This window comes from Mugil cephalus, chromosome 1 (assembly GCF_022458985.1).
Source record: "Mugil cephalus isolate CIBA_MC_2020 chromosome 1, CIBA_Mcephalus_1.1, whole genome shotgun sequence".
In the NCBI taxonomy this organism is placed as follows: domain Eukaryota; kingdom Metazoa; phylum Chordata; class Actinopteri; order Mugiliformes; family Mugilidae; genus Mugil; species Mugil cephalus.
This window is the reverse complement of record NC_061770.1, coordinates 3,557,631-3,570,728: the sequence shown is the minus strand read 5'-3', so window position 1 is coordinate 3,570,728 and position 13,098 is coordinate 3,557,631. Positions and strand designations below refer to the sequence as shown.

Sequence of the window (13,098 nt, the reverse complement as noted above, 5' to 3'; positions counted from 1 at the left end):
AAATAAAAGCAGCAACACATTTCAAAGCCATCAGGCTTCCTCAAATGCCTAAACAGATCTGTTTTAACTGCTTTTTAAAAGTGTCAGCAAGAGGCAAGAGTCCGTTCTTAACCCAAGACACTAACAGAGGATGTAAATGGGCTCAGACTACAAGTGATGTCTTCAAAAGTTTAAAATATATTATTTTGGGAAGACACTGATACCTGCACACTATATCCTTTGAGCAACTTGTATTTCAAATCCTGGTGCCTACATTCTTGTTCATACACTCTCTTTTTAATGTCTTGCAGTGGAGGCGGCAGAGAGCTGCAGAACTGAGGTAGTCTCTCTCCTTCACAGCTCAGTCCCGCTATCTAGGCGGAGAGAGAGAGAGAGAGAGAGAGAGAGAGAGAGAGAGAGAGAGAGAGAGAGAGAGAGAGTGACCATAGCCACCACACCGCCTCCCTGTTCTCACCCACAATCCCTCCGAGCAGGAACCGGCTCATCTGTGCCACCGAAGCATAGAGATCCGAAAGAAAAGAAGGGATGAGCTACCAGAACAAAGCGGAATAATTTGCACCTTTACCACACATACAGAGGAGAACCGGATTATACACAGCTCTTTTCTTTTGCATTTTGTCTTTGTCCTGTTGCGCCACAAGCTCTCGTTGTAGCTGGAGGGACCTCTCTCCTCCTTTTGTGTTGCTCTGCAGTTGTTTACCTTCCAACTTCTGCCTCCTGCTTCGTCAAACGGGAGGTTTCGTTTCATTTTTTCTCGTTTCTGCCTAAACGGAATGAATGACAAAAACAAAGGAGGTTGATGTCCATAACTCTCCGACTCACCTCTTCTTCGCCTCGCCCAAGGAACGGAGACTCCATCTCCGGCAGAAGATGGAAAGCGGAGGCGGGACGGAGGGCTCGGACAGCGGGCAGACGCAGCACGCGGTGCCGGGCCAGCAGCAAACCGCGGAGCTCTCTGCGGGGCTCTCCGCTCGTCCTTCGGGTGAGAAGAAGAAGATAAACCGGGCCCCGTCCCCGGCCAGACCGAAGGATGTGCCCGGGTGGTCGCTCACGAAGATCCGCGGAGGGATCGGGACCCCGACCCTGAGCGTCAAGCCGGGAGCCATTCATCTGGGTAGCCGCATTTCCAGGCGCAGCCCCGTGGGCAGTCTCGCAGGAAAGGATGGCAAAGCGGAGAAATGCGGTGGTGCAAAACCGGCCGGCAAATCCTCCTTCTCTGGTGGCGCGTTGTCCAAGACCTCAGGGTCCAAGGCGGCGAAGAGCTCCGGAGGGCGGAGGAAGGTTTCGGACGCCAGCATAGGCTCAGACGATTTATCCAAAGACTCCGGGTGCGCCCCCGGGAAGCTGTCCCCGACCGACAGCAGCTCCGAGCTGTCGGACTGCGCCTCCGAGGAAAACAAACTCTCCGCGGACGCTGTGAGCAGCGACGCCGAGTCGAGGAGCAGCCGGGGCGGCGGGATGGATGTCGAGAAGCCGCTCAGGGATGGCGCGTTGGCGGACAGGGCTAGCCAGCAAGCCGCCGCTAAGACCACCTGCTCATCGGCAGAGAAAGACGACAAGGACCGACTCTCCCTGAGCATTGACACCGGGGAAGGGAGCATATCCCCCGGAGAGGAACGGTCGGCCACTTCGTTTGACAGCAGGGTGCCTGCCAGCACATCTCTGGCTTTCTCAGACCTCACAGAGGAGTTCATGGACGGCATGCATGAGGAGTTCGTCAGGGAAATAGAAGAGCTTAGATCTGAGAATGATTACCTCAAAGTAAGTTCAATATATTCCCTTAAATCATAGATACGAGTGTGTGGCTTTACTTCCTGGAAGTAAGCTGATTTAAACATTTTGTTTTCAACTGAAAGACAGATTCTACACCATGGATCCAGGGTTACACTTTGTTCCACTGTAATTCATTTTGCTTTGGACCAAGGTACGAAACATGTCAGAATCGTTGTGTGTTTTCCTAAAGTTTGTTTGACTTAATCAGTGGGTCACTCTGACTTGTTTCCTGAGGTGTAGACATTCCTTTGGATTCCTCCCAAGGCCACTCACTACAAGGATGATGATGTTGTAAACAGTCTGGTGGCACATGAGTAAAACATGCTGCCTTGTAGCCACAGAACTGCATGATTAATGAGCAAAATCAGCATGTGCATGAAGGGTAAAACACCATGAAGCGCTATGTGTGAAGTGGATGTACTTTGGTTTGATGGTGGCTGTTCACCACATTATGGAGGTGAAGGTGCCGTCAGCCTGCAGTGAATGAAGCAAACAATTCTGTATATATTAGGAAGGTATTTAATTAGCACTGCCAGTTACACTGGGACTTTATATTAAATCAGGTTTTGCTATGAAAGGCGTCTTTTACCTCCCTCAGTACTGTGTTTCTGCAGGCAGGGAAACCTTATATATATGGATGTGCTGTTCAAGCAGATCCATTCTGCTTTGAGAGTGATTGATTAAAGGATGGATCAATTAGGGAGCATGTCCTGAAGCACTTACTGACACTGACCAGACAGACCAATAATTGTCAGTGATTGGTTAGGTATGGTGATTGATCAGCAGCGCTTGCCTTAGCAGAAAGACTACACTGCCTTTTCTCTTGGACATGCTGGTGTTGGTAATTGACTTTTTGTTTTTTTCCAAACTCAAGTTTGTTCTGTACTCACACAGCCGGTGTTTTACTGATCACTGTAGTGATGACATAAAATGGAATATATTTACCCTAATCTCATCCATCCAATAAATAATTACTTTATATCATTCTTTTATTCCATATCCCAAAGTCTGTCTAAGTCTAAGTCTGTATGTTGAAAAATAGCCAGTAAGTTGGTGAACTGGCAGTCTGTTGGCTTTGGTTAAATATATGTCAAGCAAAAAATTGAACACACTTTTTTCAACAGAAACGTCTCTGTTTTACATCATTGCAAGTTAATATGTTTAATTTTGTCACATGTTGCAAGTTAGCAACTTGAGCGAGATGTGACACTGCCCCAAGGAAGCACTGATGTGTTTTTTCAGAAAGTGTTTGGTTTCTGAATTTGTCTTTGTCGTAGAAATGCTACAGTGGTGATATTAGTAGCTATAGAACTAACTCTGCTTACTTGCACTGTTTCCATTTTGCTTGTTCGTTACAAACTGTTTCATGAATCATGTAAACAGGAAACACAAAGCCTGCTTCTTCTCCAGTGGACAACATGATGCTGATGATGGTGTTGTCTTTAATGTACTGTATATCATATCCGGGCTAGAAAGCATTTGGAGCAGAGTGTGTTACCCTGTGAGGCTGCTGAGTGAATATAGGACATCGTGTGTCAGAGGTACCACACTGGACCTCATGGGAGGTTCCTCAGTGAAGTCTGTGTCTGTTGTTGCAGCTGGGAGGAACACCTGGTTAGCAATTAGAAGATGAGAAGAACCCACTGCTTAGGTGTCACACTCTCGACCTTATTCTGCGTCCTTAATCCATTCCCCTCTCTCCGGTTTCTCCTCGTTATTTCTAACCCCACATGCTCATTCCGTTTCTGTTTCTGTTTCATACTTAATGCCTCTCGCCTGTCTGTCTCCAAATTGTGTGTATGTGCAGCATATTAATGTGCAGGCTCTTTTTCCGATGCAGCCTCTGCTTCTCATTCAGTTGGTAATTACTGTAAGCGACTAAGACAGCTAGCGGCTGTTATCGTTTGACTTTATGCCTCAGTGTGAAATGTTTCTGTTAAAAAGTGTTGTAGCTACAATGGAATTGTATGTGGTTAAAATCAAATTGGCACCTACAAGGCTTAGTTAACTCAATCGCCATCCTCACGCTACACTAAAACAAGTCAGTCTTTACTGCTGGCCTCGTATCGGAGATGAACAAGAGAGTTTCACACAGATGGGGCTGTCTGGATTAAATTTTTTAGGAATGTCTGTCTTGTGAATACAATTTAAGCTAAAAGACGGGCATCTGTGCAGCTTGCATAGAAGGCTGTTAAAGCCTATTCATGCCTTACTATCCTTCAGCATTCAGAGTATTTCATATTGCAAACAATTGCTTTGGCAGTGTTAAAGAAAGTGCATGAAATGGCTTTAAATGTTCGTAATAGTGCCTTCAGTGAGTATATTTTTCTTCTCTAGGTAATAAAGCACTCCCCTTATCTATTGAAGAGTCAAGTATACTAATTTAATAGACATGTGGTATAAAAATGTCGTGTAGTCATGCTCAAGGCTGCCATTTTTTTTTTATCAGAAATGGTAATATCACAAGATCTGAGAGGATGTCGTCCATGTGACAGACAGACACATGATTGAATCTTTGATGCTTCTTGTGTCATCATCCTGTGTCTGGGTAAACAAACAGAAAACTCAAAGAGAACCATTGTATCTGTGTTTGTGCTTAAGGCCATTAGCCAGTGTAGGTTGCATTGCTGGGTTTCCGACTAAAACTAAAATACACATTGGAAAATCAGTTAGAATATCAGATTAGCATCAGGTAAAAGTAAGTGTTAAATATGTGGCTGCTACAGAAGGATGTTAGTGCAGCCCTACCGCTGCTACCTGCTGCTGCTCTCTGTTTGAGAAGAAAGGGCATTCAGTGCCTCCTTCGCTCCATCTGGATTCACCTGATGCTCCAAGTGCCACAACCATTTTGATCAAATTCAATGAGTTCTGTTATTCTCTTCCTCTGTGGAAACCTCTGTGTCCTAAGCGACTTCTAGACAACAACAGTTCCCTAGCATTCATGGCTAATGTTGCTACCACAATGCAAAGCAAGCATTTTGTGTACACATCGTCTCTTGTCATAACCACAAGCGCATGACTTTGATTTGATGGCAGCAACATTGTTCTACAACAATGAAAAGTTGGGTTCCGCAGCTTCTCCTGAAACGTTTGTGGTAAAGGTACGAAACTGTAGGGATGGGAGGATTGCCATCACAGCGGAGCCTGTGCTCTAATTTCTAACATTAACCCGTCTGGCTCACCGCTATGACGGCTGATTGGCGGATTCCTTCTCCTGACTGTCTAGTTGCTCACATGACACCATCTTTCCCTAGTTAGCTGTGAAAAGCAGGTCAGTGGACCACCTCTCTTTCTCGTTCTTTCTCTCTCAGTCTCTCGCCACATTAACTTGTGATTCCCTGGTTTCGTGTCCTCGCTCTCTCACTCTCTCTTGCCTTGTCTCCCTGTCTGTGTACATGTCTTTCATGCTCTGTTTTTCTCAACTCCTTTGTTTCTCTTCCTCCACCTTCCACCTGCACATAATTGTCTTGTTTCTGTCTTATCTTTTTCTTATTTCTCCTCTTTCTTTTCTTTTTTCACATCATTCCTTTTCCCCAATATTTATTTTCATATATGGCTTTTTTCCTCTTTCTTTGTTTTCCCCACTATCCCCTTTCCTTTGCATTTCATAGACTTCTGTTCTTTATCCCTCCCTCCTCTGTTGCAGATGTGCAGCAGTGGTCAGTGGTGTGCAGTCTAAGTGGATTTTGCTGCAGTCTATTTCAGCTTGATCAACAAAGATTGAATACACACAGATACACAACGAACATTGCTTTTTGTTAAACCCCCACACACCTCACTTTAATAGTAAAACTGTTCATGCTCATACAGTTTATTCCGTAAACTTGCCTCTGTTGTTCCTCGTCTCACTATCATATTCCACACACATCCCCAGAGCTTGTTCCTGGAGCTCTGCAGAAGCTGACCCACATTCTGCGCTGTAGTAAATTATGACAGCACCACTACTACAACTACAGCCGCTCCCTTTATGTTGTGCTTACACATCACATGCTTCCATGCAAAGTTCCTTTTGCCAGCAAACACACTTACTTCACAGTCGTGGATGCTCCTTACAGCCAACTGACCCCTACCTACCTCTTCTAGCTGGGTGTGGTTAATCTTTGCAGAGACACGTGCTAAAGCCAGAACTGCACCTAGAATATGATTCAGGGGAATGATGCAATTCATGCTGTCAGCCTGAAATGAATAATTCAGCACTATATTACTAGAGGAGAAGAAAATAACAGCACTACTGGAAATTAATAATTTGTGCTGGTTTATTTTTGACTGCGCAGTTTTAGATCTACGTAGATATTTTTACTTCATATTTTTAGAGCACAGGGATTTCCCTTTCCTTTGCAATACCCTGACGTTTGACCTTACTGGTATTACCTTGAGGCTGGAAGAGGAAAGAGACAACCAGTGTGCAGTATTATGTACTACTGTACATAATATGGGCTGTTGGGCTCATGACCTCCTTCATCTGACTTCTGATGATGAATAAGATGTGGTGACATATGGGAGCAAGAAGTGAGTGAGGACTTGTTTTGATGACGATCGCCTTGAACGTCCGACAAAGGTGCTAGAAGACAATGTCTCACATTGTATGTTAAAGGGTTTTTTTGTTTTGTGTGCACATGATGCTCTCAAATCTTAACAGTTGGATGTTCTGTTTTTGTAGATGACAGCTCTGTCTCTGCAGGTCAATATTGGTGTGTTAAAACGAATGGCACATTCAATAAACTATCTTCTTCACTTTCTCCAGGATGAGATGGAGGAGCTGAGGTCGGAGATGCTGGAGATGAGGGACATGTACATGGAGGAAGACGTTTACCAGTTGCAGGAACTGCGACAACAGCTCGATCAGGTACGTTTATGTGTGGGCAGATAGAAGCTGGTGAATGAGATTCACTGAATCTGGGATGTCTGGGTCAAAAAAAATGTGATTGTGACACAATAATAATGCAAAATGGGTTAATACTCGCAGGTATGACAACTGAGCCATTGTTGGCTTTCAGACCAGACAGACAGACAGATAATTTATTTATCGTGTGGAAAATTCTGTAAAGATGCCACCAACCAGAGGGCTCCTACCCTTTGTCAAATCCAGACTTCTTAGGTTACTGTTGCTAAGTAAGAAATATGATAGCCATGAAAAATGTACATTTGGTAAGTGTGTTCACAGCAGAGGAAATAATCCTGAACACTGAAAACTGGTGATAAGACTAGTAATCATTCATTGTCTACCAAAGGTAGTCGAACAGGAAGAGGAAGTCAGGACATGACAAAGGATCAACTAGGGATCAATCATCTGAATGTCATCTCTGGTCAAATGGCTCTTTGCAAAGTCATCCATGTCACTGATCTGCAAAATGAGCTTTCAAAGGAATCGTTGTTTTAGATTTGACACGGAGATTTAAGCTGCAGAATAGGAAAGACAACAATTGCTGGGGCATGCTGCGTCTTCGTCTGTGTTTCAGTGGCTGCTGGTAGGCACAATAAAACGAAGCAAAGGGACAGAGATGACATAGACAGATTACACATAAGGTCGTCTGCTGACACCACCCTCTGTTCCTCAGGCAAACAAGACCTGCCGCATCCTGCAGTACCGGCTGAGGAAGGCAGAGCGGCGCTCTCTCCGAGTGGCCCAAACGGGGCATGTGGATGGAGAACTGATACGAACACTGGAGCAAGACGTAAAAGTAAGTGAGCAAGTTTGGCCGTGTGCCACCAGAGAGACACTGGCGCATTATGCCAGAAAGATATTTGGAATGTGATGTTACGGTGAGGCTGTAAACTAGCTTATTTATGTGAAAGTGTTAGTAGAATTGGTTTCCAAATGGAAGCAGGTGGGAGATGAGCTACCTTGAGCTAAAAACAAAAACAACACAGGAAATAAAAACTCAACTGTCAGCTAGTCAATTGGCCAACAAGCTAATCAACTGTGAAAAATGACTCATGACATCGAAATGCCATGGTAAAAGTGGGATTAGACAGATTAAGGTCAGTATAAAGTCTACAATCCCACTTTTACCAAGACATTTCAAATTATGTGAATTAAAATCTATTTTTCACTTTAGAAAATCACAATAAACCTATTTCTTTTTTCCAGTTTGCGTTCTTGCTAGCATAAATAATCGTAGAAAGAATATTTTGTCAGATGTTATTGAAGAACAGCAGGTCATTAACTAATGGTAGGAAAGAAGCTGGACCTTAGAGACGATGCCTATAATACATGCAGTGTTTTGTTTTTGGGGAGGTTTTCACATCGAGAGACAGTTCTTCTGATCCATATTCTCCACATTGTTAAAGTCATGAGACTGCGCTGAAGTCATGTTTTCTCCAATTTGTCAGAGGAATTTCCCAGTTCATAACATATATGGACTAATTATCATACCAAATTAGACGATGGCTTATTGATATCACATGTGAACAGATTTCAGCAGAGAAATCCCCACAGTAGATTTAAACTCGCACAGATACTGCGAATGCACACAATCTCTTTTCCAAGCGCCCTTCATGGTTAGCATACACACCAGCCATCTCAGTCACTTCAGGAATCCCTGATAAACGGTGGCGGCTGCACACAAACAATTCAGAGCAAAGCTTTTGAGCGTGAGTTTCGTCACGGCGACCCTGGACTGTGGTTACCGTCTGTCAAATCTGCACCGGTCCTCCGACATTTTCCATGTGAAGGAGGACACAATGAGGCCTTTATTCCCTGTAGGAGAGAGAGAGAGAGTGTGTGTGTGAGAGTGAGACTGTGATATCGCTCTCGAGAGAGAGCTTTCAGCCCGCTGCTGCTGTCTGTCTCTCAGCTGCTGTCTCACCGTCTGGGTGTTTTGGAAGGAAAGGGGGAAGTGAGGATGGAAAGAGGGAGGAAAAAAAAGGATGAGCGTACATCCTGTGTCTCCGACAGCGTTTGTTCGAGCTGAGACTGAGAGAGAAAAAAAGAAGGGTGGGGAGGGGGGCTTGGTCACTATTTGAAAATTCAAACCAGCCAATCAGAGGGGGGAGGATGAAGCAGAAGGAAAACAGAAATCAGAAACAGAAACAGAGCAAAAAAAGGAATGGAAAAATAGTAATTAACAAATGTCAAGGAAAGAAACCTTACCCACTGGATTCAAAAGGGTATTCTAGTTGATCCAGGTGATTTAAATGGAGGCTTAGCTTGAACTTAGTGGCCATGTGTTGGGATAAAGACAGGTAGACTGACGTCAGGGCTGATTCAGGAAAAAAGGGCAAAGTCTGCATCTGTTGACTACATTAACAGAGAAAACACAGGAAACTGAAAGAAAATACACTGGGAGACAAACCTGAACCCAGAGTGTCTCTCGCACAACACATGGCTGATTGTGTCTTCTTTGCCAGCGGGGCCACAGAGTCAGACGCCAGGTCAAGTTACACCATGCTGCTGGTTGTGTGTGTGTATGTGTGCGTGTGTGTGTGTTTGCTTGCATTAAGCCCTTGCTAAGCTTCTCTTTTGCCAGTCCCACAGTCACTCCTCTGTTTATTCTGGTACCTTCATTATTAGCCGTATAAAAACAGATACTCACTCCTACCTCTGTGACTCCTCTGTGACTCCTCTGTGACTGAGCGGCACTGGGAAATCGCTTTAATAGCAGGAGAAAAGACGGCGGATGTCAGTAGTCGACAGTCCTCAGCTGAAAACCCCTTGGATTGCTGACTTAAAATAGAGAAGGCACATTATAAGAATATTTTAGGAAGCCGGGAGACACAAAACAATCCATCTGTCCTTCTTCTTCTTTTTTTTTTTTTTTTGCAATGCTAAATGTTAGTGTGGCAGCTATTTTTGTATATACTGGTAGGCAAAATTGGGCAAAAGTGCCACGCGTCTTCAACTATGCCTCACTGTTGTCAGAATGACATTGGTTTAAAGTCTACACCAAATATTGAATGAAGCAATAACTACACAATGGGTTAGGCCAGTTTCTAATATTTGTCCATTGGCTCATCCTGGATATTCTTCACAGTGTATGCTGCATCTTAAAACCTGACTTAAACGTAAACATGATCTACCAGTGAAAAATAAAGTACAAAAGAGAATATTAGGCGGTCCCTTGGTGCTTTTGCGGGTGGGTCCACCCTATAAGTGGCACACAAATTAAACAATACAACACAATAGGAAAGTCTCAACACTGTTGTTGCAAGCAGACATTTCTTTGTATTCAGGGGTTATAAGCCACAAAGGTCGAGAACAATTGACCTAAGCCCATAAAATGCAATGTGAAAGGCTAAATTTAGAATGAATAGAGCTTGTTGTTTCCAGTTATTGCTGAAATATATGATCCAAAAACGTTAAAGAAAGCCAATCGGATTTGTAGAGTTTCTTGAAGATGTTTCACCTGCATAGGTTCTTCAGTCCTGATATTTGACACAGTTCTTTTTTGGATATATGTTGGATGACTGAGAACCTTGACAGACATATAGAAATATATTATTGTTACTGAAAATAGCACTAACATTTCAACAGATTTTGACCTGAATTACACGTCCTTCTATCCCAAAGTTATTGCTGCTGCCTATGACACTGATTACTACATTATAGTAAATTAGTCCCTTTAATAATGAGCAGAAATCAGAACATGTAATAAATAGTTTGGCAAAAAAAAAGAGGAGAAAATGGAAATGAATCTGTGATTACTCTGATTACTGAGAGCAAAAATCAATGAATGACCTTCTCATCTGAGACACATTTGGATGTTTGATGAATGATCACAAATTGCGCTGCCTACTTAAGCTAAAAGGTTGCACTCCATGCTCCAACCTGACCTTGACTTGCTGAGCTGCCCTGCCTTCAGCTGCTTTACAAAAGTAATTGGCTTAACTGAGGTTTTACTTTCCAGATTTGATGACTCACTCACATGCAGATGCAAACAAATCAGCAAATGTACACACACAAAAACCTTTTCCCACAGTCGCTGTCCCCTCTTCCCCTCTAACTCTTTGACTGATTTTCTCCGTCTGTCACGGCATTCTCTGGGCCTTTAGTTCCCCTTTAGGGACAGTATGGGAGGTGGTAAGAGCGATACAGGCAGATGGAGAAAAGACAGAATGACAACTGAAAGCAATGAAATACAAAGACTGTGTCTGTGTGAATGTGGTCGTCACAAGAATATTTTGTGATATCTCCCCGTCTTCATCACATGCTCTCCCTTTTAGATGTCAGTTTAGACATCTTGTGGGTGCCCGCTTGCATGTGACTGCGCGTGTGTTTGATTGTGTGAGTGTGTGTTTAAGGGGGGTCAGAGGTTGTCCTGCCATCAGAATCTCCATGAGAATTTCTGACATCACATCCTGTCCCACTCACACAGTGCTCTCATTCCCACAGGCTGCAGACATCTGGACACACACACACAGACACACTCGCACACATGTTTGTATGGCTGTCTTTGTGAGGACATCCACCGGCATGCTGCATTTCCAGGCCCCTTATTCTAACCGTAACCTTACTGTATCCGTTACCATAGACACAACCCTCGCACGACCGGACTCACTCAAACTGTCTTTGGCTCCAACTGGTCCTCAGAAAGAGTGCTATACAAACATACACACACACACACAGATACAGAGGAAATAGTTGTTAAGATTCGGATGATGTCAACACAGCAGCACTCCACCACATTTCCAAGGACAATCAGTTCTGCATGAGCTGACTATATCTGGCTACTCCAGGAGATGTTTTTCCGTTTCTCTTGAAAACGAGTATGATCCTAATTACATTAGAAAAGGAACTACTGATCATGTAGAGGAAACATTGATTTAGAAACGACTCCTCCTTTTAGTAATGAGAGTGACTCTGGAGGTGTTTAGCATAGCTTAGCACAGAGCCTGGATCCTGAATGCTCCATCCTGGGTGCCCAAATAAGGAGAGAGCACATGCCACTTCAGCAGTGAATGTAAACCAGGACAGCTTTATGGCGCTATGCACAATATTTATGCTACACACACATCACTTGTATACACTCTGTGGTCCTGATAATGTCAACATTACGTATACAGTAAATCTAATGATTTGAAGTAGACGCTTACGTGTCTATTTATATTTATATATCCTTCCTCTTTCACTTGTTGTTTTTCAGTCACTTCAGTTTTTCTGTGGCAATTTTTCTTCTTCCTTTGGCTCACCACCTCTGAGCTATATAGCAGATCAACTATCTGTTGATCCTATGTAGTGTACTGTGTGTATTTGTTTGTTTATGGGATCAAGAGTCAACCTCCCTCTCTTTCTGCATCACACACACACGCACACACACATAGTCAGAGTATAACAATCATGAGTAATATATTTACTATATCTAACACTCAGAAGTCTCATCAGTCACAAAGGCAGAGAACTTTTGGACACATAAGTAATGGACAAAATGTCCTCACCTTCACCGCCTTCCACTTAAACCTGTCCTCACAAAGACGGAGCACACACACAGCACCATTAGATTAGAGGCGGGAAGCAGCAGCATCCGGTACATTTATCTGAGCAGGGCCAAGCTCCCAACCTCATCTCCATATGCTGCGTCCCGTGTGTGTGTGTGTGTGTGTGTGTGTGTGTGTGTGTGTGTGTGTGTGTGTGTGTGACACACAGAGAACGAGTTTAAATGTAGAACTGTACGAGTGCTCTCCCATGTCTCACATACTGTGCGCACTCATATCCCAACCCCCACACTATGTGTCACACACACTGTAGGAAGTACTGTTTCCATGCAAGTGTCACACTTTACATCCCTGCTGTCAGCAGGAAGTGTGCTTTCTGTTCATCTGTGTGTGTGTCATGTTGATGCTTTTATTCCGTGGGTTTTAACTAAAGTGTCCTCTGTCAGTGTGGAACCAAGTAGCAGCACTACTACATTTGCAACATGCGTTGACTATTTCCATCATTGTAGTTTCCGCTGAAACTTTACGGCACTGCAGGTCATGACACAAGGCAGAGATACTGCTGGTGCTCTGACAACTGAGACAAATATAGCTTTCACATAATAATCTACAGTAATTAGACATGCTGATAATTGCATATTACATTAAAATAAACAAAACTCAATCGTTCACTGATCTTTTGATGCGATCTGCTAAACTCCCGAGATATGTGAAACCTTGAGATGTTGTCGTAGTTACAGAGTTCACTCTTAGACTTCATATGGATGGCTGTGTCCTGTGGGATTTAAGATCCTGGAGCTGGAGTTTTGACAGGGTCCAAATTCTTGACTTGTGACGTGTTTGCTCACATCTTAGGGGATTGCAGAGATGGATAGCTAACCTGTTTGTTAGCTTTGTAACTGTTAAACTGTTAGGCCTCCTAACAGTTTTCGGCCAGTTGCGTCTGATGTTACC

General features: G+C 43.6%; 1 protein-coding gene across 4 annotated transcripts in view; it reads left to right on the top strand.

Annotated features, from left to right (window-relative positions):
- Window positions 1-434: 434 nt before the first annotated feature.
- soga1 (suppressor of glucose, autophagy associated 1) overlaps window positions 435-13,098 on the top strand; it is an 88,573-nt gene continuing 75,909 nt past the window's right edge. For all 4 annotated transcript variants that reach the window (XM_047577671.1, XM_047577654.1, XM_047577663.1 and 1 more), the window contains exons 1-3: window positions 435-1,761; window positions 6,518-6,619; window positions 7,332-7,454. In XM_047577671.1, coding sequence (XP_047433627.1) covers window positions 778-1,761; window positions 6,518-6,619; window positions 7,332-7,454 — 1,209 coding nt within the window. In that variant the 5' untranslated portion in view covers window positions 435-777. The remainder of the gene's footprint in view (window positions 1,762-6,517; window positions 6,620-7,331; window positions 7,455-13,098) is intronic.